Consider the following 19,376-nt stretch of genomic DNA (forward strand, 5'->3'; position numbering starts at 1 on the left):
CCCCACTCCTGATAATCACAGTCAACTGCCACACACTAATACTCCAAAACATGGAATTCAAAAGGATACCACTGATCTGAGAAGGGGAAAAGAGCTCAAGGTCATATGGCTTTAAAGAGAAATTGAGAAGCAACAGCTCCAGTTTTCCTTTAGGGTAAAGAATGGGAAAGTCAAGCAAGTCAAAGGCTGCTGGCTGAGACAAGAGTTGCCTACAGAGACTTATTACCACTCACTGACACTCCCAATTTCACACACCCTCCACAAACTGAGAACACCAGCATGAGGTTGAGAACACCAGCATGAGGTTGATAAAGGCCATTCGAACAACCTATTTCCTTGAACTAGCAATAAAAAAAACCATTGATGATCTACACCTCCATGTTAAATTCTAGTATTTTCATTATACAAAGGACATGGTAAAATGGGAGAGCAAAATAAATAAACAACCAAACAAGCAAATAAATAAATAAATAAAAATTTAAAAAGTTTGAAAAACAAATCCAGGCCTGTGCATCAAATATTGTGACTATCTGTTGGATCTCTGTGGGAGAAGTTCATTTGGGCTGTCCTGGAAAAAAAAGAATCATTACAACTAAGCCAGTCAAACTCCTAACTCTGGGTTTTGAGTTCATTGGGTGGGGAGACCAAAAGTTCAGAGTCTTAGGTAAGACTCATAGTCACATAACTCACCTGCACTAGGTTCTTCCTAAACTTGAGATCCCTATTTGAGTGTAAGAGAACTTTCTAAAATCCATCAATCTCTCCCTCCCTGCACCAGTGTTTCTACCTTTACATTATCTCCACATCTTATTCACACCTAAGTAACCAGTCACTCAGTCCTGGCTTTATTTGCCTTGGAACTGGTTTTACATCCATATTAGCTTAATTTCCAACACTCCTTCATCTTAGTGATGTATTTGGTCTTGATTTGTACTAAGGCAGAAATATCAAAGTTCTAGATTCTTACAGAACTCACTAGGATTTAAAGAATAGTTCTTCAGGATATTAATAGGTAGGTACACAAATTCCTGGTCAAATTTCAGAAAATGCCAGATAATAAAAAACACGATCTTTAGAGACTAACTTAGGAAAATGGTCTTAGAGACTAACTAGGAAAATGCACTTTAAGTTTCGAAGATAAAGAGCTTGGAATGTTGCTCAAATTGGTTTTGCCACAAAATGCTTTCTGATTATCTTGCAGGATTAGGCTTCTGCAGAAGATCCTTAAAGAAGCCTGCCAGTTAATTTTATAATAATCAATTGTCACAAACGAAAGGAACAAAACTTTTTTAAAGAGTTTCTTTGAAGATTCATAAACTTCAATAAAGAGGGCAGCCTTAACAATTAATTTATATTTGCTGGAGTTAGCCAAAAAGACTAATGTTTGATCATTACAAGAGGATGGCTCTAAACTATCAAAATTCTATATAAAATTCTAAATGGAAAAAAATATAGCTCAAAGGTACAAAGTCCTGCCTAACCGAATGTTTAGTATTAATTTCTTTATCAAAGCCATGCCTAATATTAAAAACAATAATAATAACAAAACATCCAAAACACCAAAAATCTCTCAAATATTTGTTCCTAATGACTAAGAACCACCAAATCCTTGAATGATACATAGCTCATGGCTCAAAGTGATATAATTATAGAGTAAAAAGAAAATAAAGGCAGTGGAACTCAAAGAGATCCCAAATGCCTTAACGATAGCTATGAATACAGCACAGGTCACAAGTTGCCTAGCAAATTAAGTGCTTCAGTCAAGCCTTAGCAGAGAGTTTAAACATATCAAGAAACAGAAGATCACTTATTTCAAAAGTCCCCTTTCGGATAAATTTTAATCAAAATTATATTTAACATCATCATACAGTCATTCCCCAGCTCAACATATGTTGGGTGCTTACAGAGCTCAATGAAAGAAAATCATGCAATTTTTAACAGTAAAAATATTTTTTTTTGAGAAATTTGGGGAGGGGTCAATACTAGGATCAGAGGCCAAGTCAGGGGCAGCAATCTGCCTAGTCAGAACAAGACTGGCATCTATTCTGCTGGTTATCATCAGGAACAGTCCCCAATACAAGGTTCATGTGTGTGTGGCAAGAACAAGAGAGTAAAACCTGTCTATGCACGTGCATTCCTGAAAACACCCCCTTGCTTCAAAGGCTGAGACAGTTGTGCCTAGTCCCTATTTACCTTCATATTCTGCTTTCTTGGCTGTCTCAAGGTTTCTCCACTCTGTCCCCACCAGTCGGCTGAGCTCCCCAAAAGAGTAGTCTGGGTGCTGGGCCTTAATCACAGCTCTCATCTCACTGCTGAACAGGATGTAGCCACTCATGTTGATTTTCCGTTTGGAGCCTTCCTTCTTTGCACTGCCTTTGGCAGACTTTGGGGTAGACTGTAAGACAGAAAACTCTTATAGTGCATCAGAACATTGCATTTAATTAACCGCTCAGAGTTTCTGGAAGCCAGGAACATGTGATCCAAAAGTTACTGTTTTATAGCACAGTTTGTAGCTGGCCATTTTCTTGGTCAAAACATACCTCTTTCTTGCCTCTTACCGTGTAAGAAATAAATCAAAGTTTCACTGAATTCCATGACTGCAATCTCTAATGATGACCTCATAATTAAGCTTGAGAAAATTCTGAATGAGAAAAAAATACCAACAGGAATCACCTCAGCCAAAGATGAGGTTCTAAGGAGGGAGAGATTTAAAAGATTTGGGCAGTGGGCTAGGCACAGTGGCATATGCCTGTAATCCCAGCTCCTCCAGAGGCCAAGGCAGGAAGATCAAGGGTTCCAGGCCAGTCTGGGCAACGCAGTGAGACCCTATATTAAATAAAACTGAAAAAGGGCTGAGCATGCATCACAGTGGTAGCATCTTTGCCTAGTGCATGAGTCTCTGAGTTCAATTCCCAGAACTGTAAACAAACAAAACCCAAAAGAATAAGAACAATGAAAGCTTAAGAGTAACAGGATGATACCATTCCTTTACTGCTTTTCTTTAATAGAAAGCAAGGAGAGCCTTCTAATTAAACTTGCCATTAAACAAGTTAAATAAAACTCAAGAAGATTTAAATTATTAACAGCTTAATCACATGATAAATACAAATGTTCTGTCAATTAAAAATAAAATATATAAACAATTAAATACAAGGCATTGATAAAGAAAAAAATCTGGGGCTGGGGTTGTGGCTCAGCGGTAGAGTGCTCGCCTAGCACATGTGAGGCCCTGGGTTCGGTCCTCAGCACCACATAAAAATAAATAAAATAAAGGTATTGTGTTTGACTACTTCTAATAAACAAAACAAACAAATAAATAAATAAATAAAAGAAAAAAAATCTCTCCCCCCCCGCCCCCGTAGAATTCTAGGTAGAGGTTCATATATGGAAGGGCTGGATGTCTCCTTAATTTGGTTTGTGCCAGCTGCAAACCAAACTTGAGAACAAGACAAGTAAAAGGAATGTGTCACCTTTACCTGTGGGGGTGTGTAGGGCATGAGGTCCAGTTCACTGGACAGGGGAGTCTGAAGCTGAGGTAGAGAAGGAGGTTCAATGACCTCACTATCTTCTTCTCCCATCTCTTCAACATCCTCATCTCCACCTTCTAACTCAGCAAATTTAGCTTCTAGCAATTGGATCTTCTTTTCCAACAAAGGTGAGGGCTCTTTCTGAGGAACAATTGGTTTTCTGAAAGAAGTGACATTAAAAAAAATAAAACAGTCAGGTGGGCACAGTGATGCTCACCTATAATCACAGCTACTCAGGAGGCCAGGCAGGAAGATTTTAAGTTTGAGGCCAGCCTGGGCAAGACTCTGACTCAAAGTAAAAAATAAAACAGGCTAAGTATATGGTTCAGTATAGGGTGTCCCTGAGTTTGATCTCTAGTACTTCAATCAATCAATTTTTAATAAGTAAGTCACTTATTGTGACTTGTGCAATCTGCAGTGTATACTTTAAAGGCAGTAAAGGAATTTAATAGGCATTTATGAAGTCACTTCTACTTAGAAAAGCTTGTTTTTGAAAGATCCCATGGAACACCCACAGAAGCATTTTGCTCAAAGTCAGAACCAGTTTTCTATACATGGCAGAAAAAGTTCTCATAATCTGTGGAATGGAGCACTCTCCTCAGAGAGCATATGAAGCAACTACTTCTGTCTTCATTTTATAAATACTGGCAGCTACAAGGACACTGTTAGAGCAGTTAATGGGTCCTAGCAGATTATAAAGCTTTTCTTTTCATATTTAACTGAATTAATATTTTCTATTTGAAATGTATACTGCTCTAGTTTAAGACCAAATTTTAAGAAACTCAAAACACTGGGCTATACTATTTTGATATGAATTAAGTTTTTTCTTTTTTTTTTTTTAGTTGTAGTTGGACACAATACCTTTGTTTTTATTTATTTATTTTTATGTGGTGCTGAGGATCAAACCCAGCACCTCACACTTGCTAGGCAAGTGCTCTACTGCTTAGCCACAATCCCAGCCCCTGAAATATTCTTTTTCCCTTAGTTTTTTAAGATCTACCAGGCTGGGAATGGTGGCAGATTCCTGTAATCCCACCGGCTCAGGAGGCTGAGGCAGGAGGATCGAAAGTTCAAAGCCAGCCTCAGCAACTTAGCAAGACCCCATCTCAAAATAATAAAAAGGGCTGGGGATGTGGCTCAGTGGTTATGCACCCCTGAGCCATTAGGTTTAATCCCTAGTACCAAAAAAAAAAAAAAAAAAAAAAAAATCACCTGAAGTAGTAAATTTCATCATCTACCACTTTAGCAGAGAGCGAAAACCTCTTCAGTCCCTTGAATTTCTTCATCTGCTTGTCACTCTCATTGTAGCGACTCTCACAAAGCAGAATGTCATTTTCTGGTATTTCAGTTGGCCTGCAGGAGAGGAAGTCCTTGAATGACAACACAGCACACTTTCCTGAAAGAACAAGTTGGAAAGAAATTAAAGGAATAAATTGTAGACATAGTTTACAATTTTTAAAAAATTTTATTAATTGTTTTTTTTTTTTGGATACTAGAAATTGAACTCAAGGGCACTCAATCCTTGAGCCACATCCCCAGCCCTATTTTGTATTTTATTTAGAGACAGGGTCTAAATAAATTAGTACCTTGCTTTTGCTGAGGCTGGCTTTGAACTTGTGATCCTCCTACCTCAGGCTTCCAAGCTGTAATTTTTTAAAAATGTAGCTGGACACAACACATGGTATTTATTTTTATGTGGTGCTGAGGATCGGACCCAGTGCCTCACCCATGCTAGGCAAGCACTCTATCACTGAGCCACAACCCCAGCCCCTAAGCTGTAATTTTTAATTAATATATTCATACTGAGATATGTGTAGGTGGGCTTTTGGGAAAAGAAAAAGAACAAGAACGCCTTAGTATGGAGACTTGGATCTATGAGTATGACCAGTCATACTTGTCCCTTCAGTCAGATGAACGAACCCTCCAGTTTATGCTTAGGCCAACAAGAACAAATACAAAATTAATTTAAATGTCATGAGATTCAAAGACTTATACAATATGCCTATAAATTATTTATGGCTTGATTACATAATAACAGAGAAACATTCTGATCTCCAAATAGCAAATGATTGTCATAGGCCTTAATTTTCAAAAGAGTTTTGTCTGAGAACCTCCATGCTTGTTCCCAGAAAAATTTTATATATATATATATTATTGGAGAGCTTGACTCAGGATGTAGCATTCATCTCTGAGAAGTGAGGGGCACCCTACTCTGGAATGTGTACACCTCTGATGTTCTTATATAAATTTCTGTGCCTTGCTTTTAGTGCATCCTGGAATGTTTTTCAGTAACAAAATTAAGAACCACCCAGACTGAGCTGAGGTCTCTTTCCAATGACAACATGACACAAAATTATTAATTGTTTTCTTGGGGTACTACACACAGACAGTAGAACTGACAGTCTACAAATAAACCCATACAATTGGGTTTTTTTGGCAACTCATTTTCAACAAAGATGCCAAAGACAATTCAATGGGGCGGAAAGAATAATTTCTTCAATAGATGGTTCTGAGACAACTGGATTTCCACATGCTAAAAATGAAGTTGGAGTCTTATATCAAGCCACATACAAAAATTAATTCAGAATCAAAGACATGAATGTGAGACCTACAACTACAAAACTCTTAGAAGAAAACCTAGATGTACATCTTTATGACATTTGATTAGGCAATAATTTCTCAGATGTGACACTGAAATAGCACCAGAAACTATAGAAAATGAAGGATAAACTAGACTTCACAAAATTAAAAACTTTTGTTTTCTATAGGATACTATTAAGAAAGTGAAAAGACAACCTATACAACAAAATATATGTGAATCATATATCTAGTAAAAGGCTACCGACTGGGGTTGTGCCTCAGCACTTGCCTAGCACACGTGAGGCCCTGGGTTCGATCCTCAGTATCACACAAAAATAAATAAAATAAAGGTATTGTGTCTAACGACAACTAAAAAGTAAATATTAAAAGAAAAGGCTAGCACCAGAATATAAAGAACTCCTACAACTTAACAATTAGAAGACCAATAACCCAATTAAAAAATGAGCAAAGGATCTCAACAGACATTTCTCCAAAAAAGATATACTGAGTGGTAGACAAGTACATTAAGTAATGTTCAACATCATTAATCATTAGGGAAATGCAAATCAAAACCACAGTGAGCTGGGCACAAGAGCTCATGCCTATAATTCCAGCAACTGAGGAGGCTAGGGAAGGAGGATTATAAGTTTGAAGTCAGCTTGAGCAACTTAGGAAGATCCAAGCAACTTAGCAAGACCTTATCTCAAAAAGACTTGGGGATGTAGCCCATTGGTAAAAGCAACTCTGGGTTTAATCCCTAGTACCAAAAAAAAAAAAAAAAAAGACAACGGTAAAATAAATAAATGTGTCAGGAAGGATAATGCAGAAAAAATGGAACCCTTGTACATTGGTGGAGGGAATGTAAATGATGTAGCTGCTGTGTAAAATAGTTTGGCAGTCCTCAAAAAATTAAACATAGGGGGCTGGGCTGTAGCTCAGTGGTAGTGCACTTGCCTAGAATGTATGAGGCACTGGGTTCGATCCTGAGCAACACATAAAATAAATAAATACAGAATTACTGTATTACCCAGTAATTATGCTTCTAGGTATATATCAAAAATAATTGAGGGGCTGGGGTTATGGCTCAGTAGTAATGCACTCGCCTAGCATGTAGGAGGTGCTGAGTTTGATTCTCAGCACCACATAAAAATAAATAAAATAAAGGTATTGTGTCCAACTACAACTAGAAAGAAAATAATAATTGAAATCAGAAGCTCAAACAGAGACTTGTACACCAATAATCACAGCAACATTACTCAGGACAGAAAAAACTCACACGTCCATCAACAGATAAATGGATAAATAAAAAGGTGGTTTATATCTACTATGGAATATTACTCAGACTTAAAATGGAATAGAATTCTGATACCTGCTACAGTATGAATGAAAATTTTATGCAAAGTGAAATAAGCCAGACACAAAAAGACAAACATTGCATGATTTCACTTATACAAGTACTGCAAATATGCAATATTTACAGAGAGTAGAATAGAGACCACTAGGGGTAGAGGGGTAGTGGGATATAGAGAATTGTTGTTTAATGGACAGAGTTTCTATTTGGCATGCTGAAATTCTAGAAATAGACAGTGGCATTGAGGATACAACTGTTCAACTTCTCAGAACAACAATTACTTTTTTTTTTTTTTTTTTAATAAACAATCACTGGATGCCAAAAAACATGGCCTTACAAACTACTGCCACAGAAGTTTACAAAGCAAGAGGTCAGAGAATGAGAATGGATGCTAAAGGCAGATTTCCAGGTAAGGTCCACTCTGGCCCCTCTCTGTTCCACTCCTAAGGAGGTTGCTGTGGCCAGTCAAATGGGGCAGTGCAGCCTAGGAGCAGTTCAGCAACTGAGAGATTCTAGAGATCTGTAGCACAGATTGGCTCTATTTCTAGATTGTTTATTCACTTGGGGACCTTTAGAGGGTCTATAGCATGTCTTCAATTAGGGTTGGTCATACTCAGCTGTACCACTAGGTTGTTCAGGTCAACTGGTCTGGAGCAGGGCCTGGTGGCGCACACCTGCAATCCCAGCAATCTGGGAGGCTGAGGCAGGAGCATCAGAAGCTTGAGGCCAGCCTCAACAACTTAGCAAGGTCCTCAGCAACTTAACAAGATCCTGTCTCAAAATAAAAAAATAGAAAGGATTGGTAATGTGGCTCAGTGGGTGGCAAAACTCCCTTGGGTTTAATCTACAGAACAGGTGTTAGGGGGAAGACTAGAGGAGATACTGGTCTCTCAGCCACTTTGCTGGCTGTTGTTCATTCTGAGGGTATCTATCACTTCCTTTTCATTGAATTTCATCTCCATCAGGGAAATGAAAACCTGAGCATCAGCTCCAAATTCTCTTTCCTCTGAATCTTCTTGAAGATTTTTGTTGGCTTATCTCTGGCCTCTTTGTTTACTGTATTAGTCTCAGTAGCAGTCTTGGAGGGTTCCCTGTCTTGTCTAGTGGGCCTTTGCTTGATTAGAGATGTCTACAGTTGGGCCTTCTGAAAGCTCAATTAACTACTCCATGGTACAGAGTAATTCAGTCAAAGGGATCTTGTGGCTCTGCTCTCAGGAAAGTCCATCACCATGAGATGCTACCATGGAGCTTCATCCACTTGTTCATCTTCCTCTTTGTTCAATATAACATCTTCCTTCCTTCTATTTTTTCCCCCTTTTCCAGTAGTGGGGATTAAACCCAAGGGCACTTTACCACTAAGTTACATATCCAGCCCATTTTATTTTTATTTAATACTTTTTTTTAGTTGTTAATGGACCTTTTTATTTTATTCATTTATATGTGGTGCTGAGAATCGAACCCAGTGCCTCACACATGCTAGGCAAGTGCTCTATCTGAGCCACAACCCAGCCCCATCCAGACCATTTTATTTTGAGATAGGGTCTTGCTATGTTGCTGAGGCTAGTCTCAAAATTGAAATCCTCCTGCCTCAGCCTCCTGAGTACCTGGGATTAAAGATGTGTACCACCATGCCTGGCTACATTTTTTTCCCCGTTTTTAAATTTTTCATTTTGCGAAAGGGTCTTGCTAAATTGCTAAGGTTGGCCCTGAATTTATGATCCTCCTGCCTCAGCCTCTGAAGTTGCTGGGATTACATGGCTCTTCTATTATTTTTGAGAAAAGGTCTCATTATGTTGCTCAGACTAGTTTCAAACTCCTAGGCTCAAGTGATCCTCTGGACTGGGTAGACTTGGGACTATAGGAATAAGTCACCATGCCTGGCTCAACATTTGCCTTCTAAACATAATTCAAACATGCCAGAGTTCATTGTTAATAACATTTGTTCCACCTTCAATAAGTTCACACCAAGATTTTCCAGAATTCTGTCTATAAGTCTTTCATGTTGGTCTAGACCACAATCCACTCCATACAGTAGGAGAGCAAGATGGCTACTGCTGGGAATATTGCATCTCTATGTTTTAGAATAACTGGGACATCTTTATCTTGGCTATTCTCTCCAGAGATTGTTTCAGTATCATTCTTGGAATAAGCAGATATTAATTTGTGATGGGTTACTAACACTTTGGGGATCTTCTTATTCTTTTCTTTCTTTTTTTTTTTTGGTGTGTGTATGTGTGTGTGTGGTGTGCTGGGGATCCAACCCAGGACCTCACACAGGCCAGGCAAGCGCACTACCACTGAGCCACACCTCAAGCCCACTTTTAGGGTCTTTTAAACTCCTATAAACACAGTGCTAGAAGCAGCACAGTCCTTTGAGCTCTATGGAGGGATTGGTAGTTGCTTTCTCCATCACTTGACATCACTGGCTACGTTGGTGGGCAGCTGCAGTACTTTGCCTACAAAGATCTTTTCTTCCTGTGGCAATACCATAATGCCTCCACTGGGCCCTGCACCTGTCACCTTGGCTCTTAAGGTCCCCAGGAAGGTGGGTAGAGTGTCACCTTCTGCCCACATGTGCCATTGTTGGGACACTTCTACCCCTGTCACTTGCAGCAGTGTAGGCAGTTTCCTTGCTTCTGCCACTTGGAAATAAGGATTCTGAGTTTCTATAGTTATCTAGGAACCTAGAAGGCCATGCATATGCAAACGGTAGGGTTCATGATCAGAAAAGACCTGAGAAGTCCCTAAACTCTCACCTGTGGCTGACCTTCGAGCTTTGTGCAAGCAGGAAATAAAGGCAGAGATGTAAACTGCATGGCTAAATGCTGAATGTTGGTGTGCTCCAACACACAGAGGGAATCCAGCTGCAAATACTGGGAGTTTTTGGCTCTAGGCATTTAAGAAAACCTTTGTCAAATCACTATCTGATCACTAAGCTGAGAGAACAGAGACTTCAGTGACCACACACAATAAAGACACAATTTAGGGCTGGGGATGTGGCTCAAGTGGTAGCGCGCTCGTCTGGCATGCGTGCGGCCCAGGTTCGATCCTCAGCACCACATTCCAACAAAAGATGTTGTGTCTGCCGATAACTTAAAAAAATAAATATTAAAAAAAAAAAGACACAATTTAAAAAATGTTACTGAACAAAGAATTACAATCCATAAAAAGCAATAACAACAAAGCCTAAGAAGAAAGGAGAATTTGATTTTCAGAGTTACCACACTGTATATTCAAAATGTCCAGTTTCTTTCTTTCTTTCTTCTTCTTCTTTTTTTTTTTTTTGTACCAGGGATTGAACTCAGGGGCACTTGACTACTGAGTCACATCCCCATCCTTATTTTGTATTTTATTTAGAGACAGGATCTCACTGAGTTGCTTAGTACCTTGCTTTTGCTGAGGCTGGCTTTGAACTCGCCATCCTCCTGCCTCAGCCTCCTGAGCTGCTGGGATTACATCTTCTCTTTACCCTCTGCCAGTAGTAGGGAATGAACCCAGGACCTCATCATGCATACTATGCAAAGTATTCTACAACTTAGCTATATCCCCAGCCCTTTTTATTTTTTAATTTTGAGACACAGTTTCTCTAAATTGCCTAGATTGGCCTCAAACTTGCAACCCTCCTGCCTCAGCCTCTTGAGTAGTTGGCATTAGAGGTATGGGTCTTTGTGCTGACATAATATACTTCCCAACTACTCAGGAGGCTAAAGCAAATGGACTCAAAGTTTGAGGCCAGCTTAGTCAACTGAATGAAAGCCTGTCTCAAATAAACATAAAACAGGACGGGGAAGTAGCTCAGTGGTAGAGTACTTGCCTAGCATGCACAAGTCCCTGGGTTCAATCCTGCAAAAACAAAACAAACAAACAAAAATCAAAACAACCAAACTATGAGCAATCAGAGGTTGGGGGTACAGCTCACTATAAGAATATATGCTTAGCTTTCATGAGGTCCTGGGTCAGTTTCCAGAACAAGAAAACAAAAAGCACAAGTCATCAATATAAAACTTGTGAGACTAATAATCTTTTAGGAAACCATTACAAAAGATGTAAAAACTCGTGTAAGTAAGCTCTAGAGGTGACTCAGGGTCAAGAGAACACAATAACTGAAAACAAAATATGATGATGGATACAACCAGATGTAGGAAACAGAATATAACTGTGAACACTCAGTAGATGATAGAACAAAAACCAAAACATGCAACAGCTACAATAAGATTACCAGGATTTAGAGTCCAACACAGACCATGAGTTTCTTTTCTTTCTTTCTTTCTTTTTTTTTTAAGAGATACACAGGAGAGTTTATTTGTCAGAGCTGACAAATAAGAGCCATCTCTCCATAGACAGAGAGGCCCCATGAGGTTTTTTTGGTACTGGGTATTGAACTTGGGACGCTTTACCACTGAGCTGCATCCCCAGCTCTTTTTATTTTGAGAGTCTTGCTAAATTGTTTAGGACCTCACTGAGCTGCTGAGGCTGGCCTCAAACTTGCGATTCTTCTACTGCTTTAGCCTCCCAAGTCACTGGGCTTATAGGCAGGCATGCACCACTGTGCCCAGCGGACTATGCCTTTTTTTGTTTGTTTTGTTTTTTTGGTGACACTGGATATTGAACCCGGGGCACTCTAACACTGAGCTACATATCCTCAACCCTGTTATTTTGCAGTACTGGGGAGGGAACCCAGGATCTTGCGCATGCTAGTGAAGCACTCTACTATTGAGCTACATCCCTATCCCCATTTTTATTTTGAGACAGAGTCTTGCTAGTTGCCCAGGTTGGCTTGAACTTGTGATCCTCCTGCCTCAGCCTCCCAAGAGGCTAGGAACACAGACATGTACACTGTGTCAAGCTCCTGCTTTATTCTTACAAGAGCCACAGTGATTCCTCCTTCTAATGTTCGTACCAGCTTATACCACCACTGTGCTCAAACCCCTCCCAGGACTTCCTATCCACTCCAAGCTCAACCACTCCATTGTTTACAAAGCCTACTATGACTGGATGCCCAGCTTCCTCAGAGGGCTCATTCCCTTATATACCACTGCTCTGTTCCAGTCACCCAATTTTCATACTATATGTCTGGAACATGCTCAGATACTCTACTTTAAGGCTTTTAGCTGTGCCTATAAGAGAGCAAAACCTGATATTCAAATGGGCTTTTTCCTTACTTCTCTAGGGTTCTGTTCACATGTCACCTAGCAGCAAGGCATTTACTGAACAAAGGACCTTGTCTCAACACTACCCTCAATCCTTTTACTTTATTTTCATTTATAGCTCTAACCATGGCTTGATATTCTACACATCTGTTCTTCAATTTATTTATGGACTCACCAATCTTTGCCCCAATGTAAGTCTTTTAGAGGGCACAGACTTTGTTTTGCTTATTGCTATATACCTAACATCTAGAATAGTACCTAGCACAAAAGTAGTATTCAATCGAATTTTAAGCAGTTAATGGATTAAATGAAAAAATATAAATACCTACCCAGAATACATGTCATGGGACAGGTTTCTTCCAGATTACTCAGAAACACTTCTTTTTTGTAGAACATTTTTGTGGGCTCATGCTCTGTTTCTTCTGGGTGAATGAAAATGGGGCCATAAAAATATGCAGCTCCATCTCGGACCCACACTTTTTCAATTCTTGGGGGGAAAATGGAGAAATTACATGATAATTCCATTCTTGAAGGATTAATCTAGTAAAAATTCTATTAGCCAAAACTTAAAGAGTATGTGCCATTCAACAGTATTTGTCTTACTGAAATTTATATAACTTCATTAATTGCCCTCCTCCTTTAAGCATACAAGATACTTAAAAAGAAAAGAACACAGGGTCCCACTTATTTGAAAAAAAATAACCATAATATCAAGAAATGTAATTTAATAGTTTTATCTGACTCTCAGATTTTCTTCCTGAAATATGCATATAAAACTAGAACTAAGCATCTTTTATTGGGCCTGTAAGTCCAATGAAGACTCACAATTTCAATATTTGGAGTTGAATCACATGCATGGCAGACATTCCTTCAACACAATGGTTCATAACCTTTTTGAAAGTCAAGATCCAGTCGGGTTCACCCCTTGAGAAACTGATGAATGCCAATTAACACCTCCTTAGGAACAACAACAAAACATTAACATTGGCTACTATGTACCAGATACTGTACTATTTCTCACAACCAATAAAGTTGATATTATTGTCCCATATTCTGTGGTTCCTGGCATGAAGCAGCATCTTCTCTTCAGCTAATAGTAACTCTAACCTTCCAGTTCCTCAGGCCCAACACACAAGTCACCCTGCCTCTCAGACCTCACATTCCATTTATTAAGTAAATTATTAATTTGACCTTCAAGGTAGTACACTTTGCAACACTCTGGTCTGAGACACCATTATTCTTGCTTGGATTATTTCAACGGCCTGAAAGATCTCCTTGTCCCTACTCTTGATAGTCTATTCTTAAAAACCAGCAGGCAGAATAATCCTCTTACAACCTAAGTCAAATGTCACTCTGTGCTTGAAACAATACAATGTTACTCCATTTAACTCCATAAAAGTATAAGTCCCTACAATGGTTTTTGAAGCCCTACATGATTTGCTCACTACCACTGGCCCTTACTTCCCAACTAACTCTTCCCTGGCTCACTCTGCTAGTTGTAACTTCTGCTGGTTTGAACAGGCCTGGCATACTTCTCTCTCAGGCCTTTACACAATCTGTTCAACTTCTCCCTGGAATGCTTTTCCCCTGTACTTTCAGAATTCTTACCCTTCTGTTTCTTCAAGCATTGGCTCAAATGCCAGCTTCTTACTGAAGCCTGTGCTCTAGACCATCCTCCCTGCTCTCACTGTACACATCTCTCTTCACCCAGCTCTATTTTTTCAACAGCATATATCATGATCCACTGCACTACAATTCTACTTATTAAAGATGTTTATTGTTTATCTTCTCACCAGAACAAAGTTCCATGGGACTAAGAACATCTGTTTTATAAACTAATGTATTCTCAGAGCCTGGCAAATAATATAGTAAATGGTTACTGATTGATGTACAATGAGGAAGAAACAGAAATAGAGGCAACTCATGTACTTAAGAACATGCAACTAGCAGAGCTTAACCAAGATCTCCTAGAACCAACTACTGGGTTTTTTGTTTTGTTTTCCTGTTTGTACACTAGGAATCAAAGCCAGGGCCTCTAGCATGCTAGGGAAGTACTCTACTACTGAGTTTCATCTCTAGCCTTCAAATACCATTGTTCTTAACCATTATCATAATGATCAACTGAGTACCTGACTCCTTGAACTTTTGCCATCTAACATTCCTTACATTAATTTACTTGTTCATAAATATATGAGCCCCTACTATGTTTCATGCACTGATTTCAGCAGAGAATACAAAGTTGAGCAAAAACAGAGAGTTCCTATTTGCAGGGTATTTGGAAATTCAAGGTATGGAAACTAGACAATATAAATATCCATGTGTGATACTCTTCTTTCTTTTTTTTAATATTTATTTTTAATTTTGGGTAGACACAATATCTTTATTGTACACTTCTGTGGTGCTAAGGATCGAACCCAGTGCCTCATGCATGCTAGGTGAGTGCTCTGCCACTGAGCCACTAAACCCCAGCCCCATGACACTCTTATTTCTAACAAGGAAAAACATAGTGCCTGGGGGAATGGGAAACAGGGAGACAAGCCAGTATACAGGTAAAGGAAAGGGTTCTTTAAGGAAGTACTATTTCAAATTTAAGCTTAGAATTACCATACAAAATGGGCAGGGAGATTTTTGAGCTGAGAGTTAAGTAAATGGTGGGAAGAATGTAAAAAATGTGTTTTTAGAGGTGAAAGCAGGGGAAGCACGGTGTGAAAAGCAGCTAGACAAATTGCCAGGGGAGGGACTTATGTCTTAATTATTCATGTCTACTAGCCCCAAACCTCAGAGTCAACTTTATCTTCCCTATTTCAAGGACATTCACCTGCCCACGCGGGGGCGCACCAGACCATGGGACTTGATGAAGACACAGTCGCCAACCTTCAGCCACATGTCATTGTAACGAAGCTGCTCAAAGTAGTGGCAACCTGGTTCACCGTTGGACATTTCCACAGGGACATCTTCTTTTTCCTGTGGTAAAGGAAACTGGCTAAAGAAAAGCAGCTAACCATGAAGGACAGGACAGAGAAGAAAAGAAAGCAGGACTTTCCTTCACATCAATGTAAGGAAAAAAAAAAACAACTTAAGTAGAAGTTTTGATGAAGGTTAAGAAACCAAAAAATTAGGTGGTTGAAATTAAACTGCTGTAATCACTAAAATTTCTAGATAATTTTCATAAAATAACGTTAGCCTAAAATGCTTTTATCCCCTCTCCCTCTTTCCAATTTCTGTATCTTTGAGTCTGGCAAGGACTTATTAGCATTCAGAATTGGAAAATTTCACATACTTTTATAGATAGAGTGTATAAGAAGCAAACTTCATATAAGCTCCCCATTTATTGTACTTACTTGAGCTCCCTCAATTCCTTTTATTGGTTTTTAAACTTTTTTTTAAAAATATAAATTCAGCCATTCAATTTTTAGGGTGGCAAAGTTCATTTACTGTCCATTCTGAAAAGTAATACTTCCTTTTTGTCACCTCCAAGAACGAGAAATCAAGTAAGTTGGTAGTTGCCCAGCCTTTGTGACTTATTTGTGTACAGAAAGAGTCTGTCTCCCTCTACATCTTTTCAGTTTTAACCACTGATTAAGTCTTTGAAGAAACAAGACAACTGGGAACTCCTTTGACCAGGGGATTCACTCATCAGGACAACAGGAGGACTCCCTCCTCACACCACAGAAGTGCCCAGCAAACTCATCCCAGACAAAGTAGGAAAGAGGAGAACAGACTAATTTTAGGAGATGCACCAGAGTGACAGGGTAAGATTGGCTTTGAAAAACTTGATACAACCCTCTCTTCTCGAGGCTAGTTAAACATCCCTGGAAAGGTAGGTAAGAACAGACCAGGAACGTGGAAGGTGCAGAAGCCACAGGAACCCACACCACCCAGAGTGGAAAGGAAGAGAGGCCACGTTAGAAGCCTTCCTTCCCTGTCAGGACTCCTCCTTTTGCCACTCTGCCCTTAAGGGCCCATTAATCCTCCCAATCTGGTCTCTTATCACCCAACCCAAGGAGTACACTTCTACTATAGGAAAAAAATACAGAAGAAAGAAGAGAGCTAAAGCTAGAAGCCTGGCACTCTCTGCTGCCACTTAGTTTCTTCACATTAACAACTGACAGACTATTTTACTATTTATGCCAACATGGAAAGGAATAGTAGAACCTGTGTCATAAACACTCATAATGTTTTTGAATAAACTGCTGGATCTGTTATCTACTAGCTGCTGTGAGGGTGGGCAAGTTACTTGACCTCTTGTGCCTTAGTTTCCCCATCTATAATATAAAGATCACCGACAGTGTGCCCACCAAACAGAATTGTTCAGAAGCTTAAATGATATAATTCATGCTTACCTACACAGAATTATTAACATAATGACATGTAAAGACTTTTGTAATTTGAACAATGCTTGCATTCCTAGAATGTACTCCTCTTTCTTTGGTCAAATTTTCTAAAAAAATAATTTGATTTCACTTAAAAAATAATTTCCCCTAAGAAATTTTTGTCCTGGTATTCATAAATGAGACTGAGCAGTAATTTTTATTTTCAAATTGTGGAATCCAGATTGTTTTGGTTTTATAACACAACTGGGGAGTTTTCTTTTTCTCCATGCTCTGAAACAGTTCAAATAGCATTTAAATTATAGGCCCCTCAATTAAATAAAGGAAAGCTCAGTACTATTTGGGATTAGCTTTTTGACATTTTCAGTTTCTTCATGTTGTTCACTTGTGCTGTATCTCTTCCTGATTCCACTTTGACAATTCATATCCTTGAAAATTATTCATTTTATTTTCCAAATTTATTTAAAATGTACTGACTAAATTTCTTCCACCTTTTGTCTGTCTGAGCTTACTACCCTCCCTACCTTCTTTTACCTTTTTTGTACTTTTTGGGGATTGAACCCAGGGTGCTTTACCACTGAGCCACATCCCCAGTCCTTTTTATTTTTAGACAGGGTCTTGCTAAATTGCTGAGGCTGGTCTCAAACTTGCAATCCTCCTGCCTTAGCCTCCTAAGTTGTTGGGATTACAAGTGTACACCAACATACTCGGCCTCTTTTACCTTTATTAAGAGAGTTGATAGTTTATTTCATTGGACTTGTCAAAGAATTAGCTCTTAAATTTACTTTTATTTATTTAAAGATTATTGGTCTTATGGTACTGGGAAATGAATCCAGGGCCTCAAGAATTCTACACAAGTACTCTACCAGTGACTACATCTCCAGTCTCTGGATTTACTTTTTAAACTCTATTTTTTGCTTCTACTCTTTTGTTTAAATTTTTAAGTACTAAGTCCCCCCCCCCCCCCCCGAGTTTCCTCCTCTCTGTTCGGCTAAGGTTTCATACTGTCAATCATTTTCTGAGTTTGAATACTTTAATCACTTGTCTTCTGGAACAGATATTTGGAGGTGTAAAATTCTTTTTTGTGTGTTTGCTATCTACATACCTTTTCCAAGTTAAAATTATCTTCAACTCGACTGTCCTCTGAGTTATCTGTATTCTTCTCATCATCCCCTTTATCTGCATTTGCAAATACAGAGGCAACTCGAACCACAGGCAGAGGTACATCTCGAGGGACAAATCTAACTGAACTGATGGGCATAGTCCACAATTTAATTTTCTTAAAAGATTTGGTTTTAGCAGAATACCGTGATTCACAGACAAAAACATCCTCATCTCGAAAGCTTTCTGGGCATAATTTAAAGTATTCCTATGGGACATAAAACGAGACAAGTCAGGTAAATTTTCTGAACAAAAACAAAAAAGTAATAATAATCAACCAAATAAAGGTTAAACTATGAAGACTTTCTAGCAACAAACAGTAAATGACTAGAGATCTAGGAATATTTCCTTGCCTACTGAAATGATTAAACATATACCCTTTAACTTATAATGTGAACAATTCCATTTAGCTTATCGATTATCCTTTGAGAATATATTAATATTTCATAGAGTTAGAAGTCAACAGCTTTGGACAGGACTCATGTACCTCTATCAGACAGATATACAAAAAGTACATCTTATTACCTAAAAACCAAACTAATAATGTATAGTGATTATTTTCAGAAAATATCACTCTTAAAATTAGCCTGGCAATAAGTTAACTTCACACAGTTAACAAGTGTAGGCAGGAAATGGTCTTTTGCAACCATATTCTGGTTAATTTCTCCCCAAATCTCCACATAGAGCTATACAGATACAGCTTAAAAACAGTTTAAATTTTATCCCGAGCAAATGATTGATATTTTTAGAACTAATTGATTTTCTTACCTTGACAAACATGACCACACATTTGCCTAGAATTTTACTAACAGGAACTTTATTGTAATAGTCACTCTTAAAAACTTCTTTTTCTAGAAATTTTCGCGTAGCCAGATGGAATGTTTCATTTGGCCGATAAAACCAACAGCCATACAACCATTTTTCACCTCAAAAACAGAGAGAGAATCATCATTAACAGAAACCACACATTCTTGTCAAAATGAGGAAACAGGGGCTGGCTAAGTGGTAGATTGTTTGCCTAGCACGTGTGGGGCACTGAGTTCAATCCTCAGCATCACATAAAATAAATAAATAAATAAAGGTATTGTGCCATCTACAACTAAAAAAAAAAAAAAATCTAAAAAATATATTTTAAGGGCTAGGGATGTAGCTCAGTGGCAGAGTGCTTGTCTAGCACGTGAGGCGCACTGCATTCGATCCTCAGCACCACATAAAAATAAACAAAATTAAGCCATGATGTCCATCTACAACTACAAAAAAAACTGTTTAAAAAAAT

At 38.6% G+C, this 19,376-nt stretch overlaps 1 protein-coding gene across 40 annotated transcripts in view; it reads right to left on the reverse strand.

Moving 5' to 3' along the window:
• Positions 1-19,376, reverse strand: part of Pbrm1 (polybromo 1) — a 93,661-nt gene that overhangs the window by 11,782 nt on the left and 62,503 nt on the right. For all 40 annotated transcript variants that reach the window (XM_046452810.2, XM_058582116.1, XM_058582123.1 and 37 more), the window contains 7 exons: positions 18,869-19,026; positions 18,045-18,308; positions 15,427-15,572; positions 12,938-13,095; positions 4,740-4,923; positions 3,477-3,687; positions 2,194-2,395 (listed from right to left, as the gene is read on the reverse strand). In XM_046452810.2, the coding sequence (XP_046308766.1) occupies positions 2,194-2,395; positions 3,477-3,687; positions 4,740-4,923; positions 12,938-13,095; positions 15,427-15,572; positions 18,045-18,308; positions 18,869-19,026 (1,323 nt within the window). The remainder of the gene's footprint in view (positions 1-2,193; positions 2,396-3,476; positions 3,688-4,739; positions 4,924-12,937; positions 13,096-15,426; positions 15,573-18,044; positions 18,309-18,868; positions 19,027-19,376) is intronic.

The sequence above is a fragment of the Marmota monax genome, unplaced genomic scaffold, assembly GCF_021218885.2.
Source record: "Marmota monax isolate L192 unplaced genomic scaffold, Marmota_monax_Labrador192_F-V1.1 WCK01_AAM20220418_F8-fsc00042, whole genome shotgun sequence".
Taxonomy (NCBI): Eukaryota; Metazoa; Chordata; class Mammalia; order Rodentia; family Sciuridae; genus Marmota; species Marmota monax.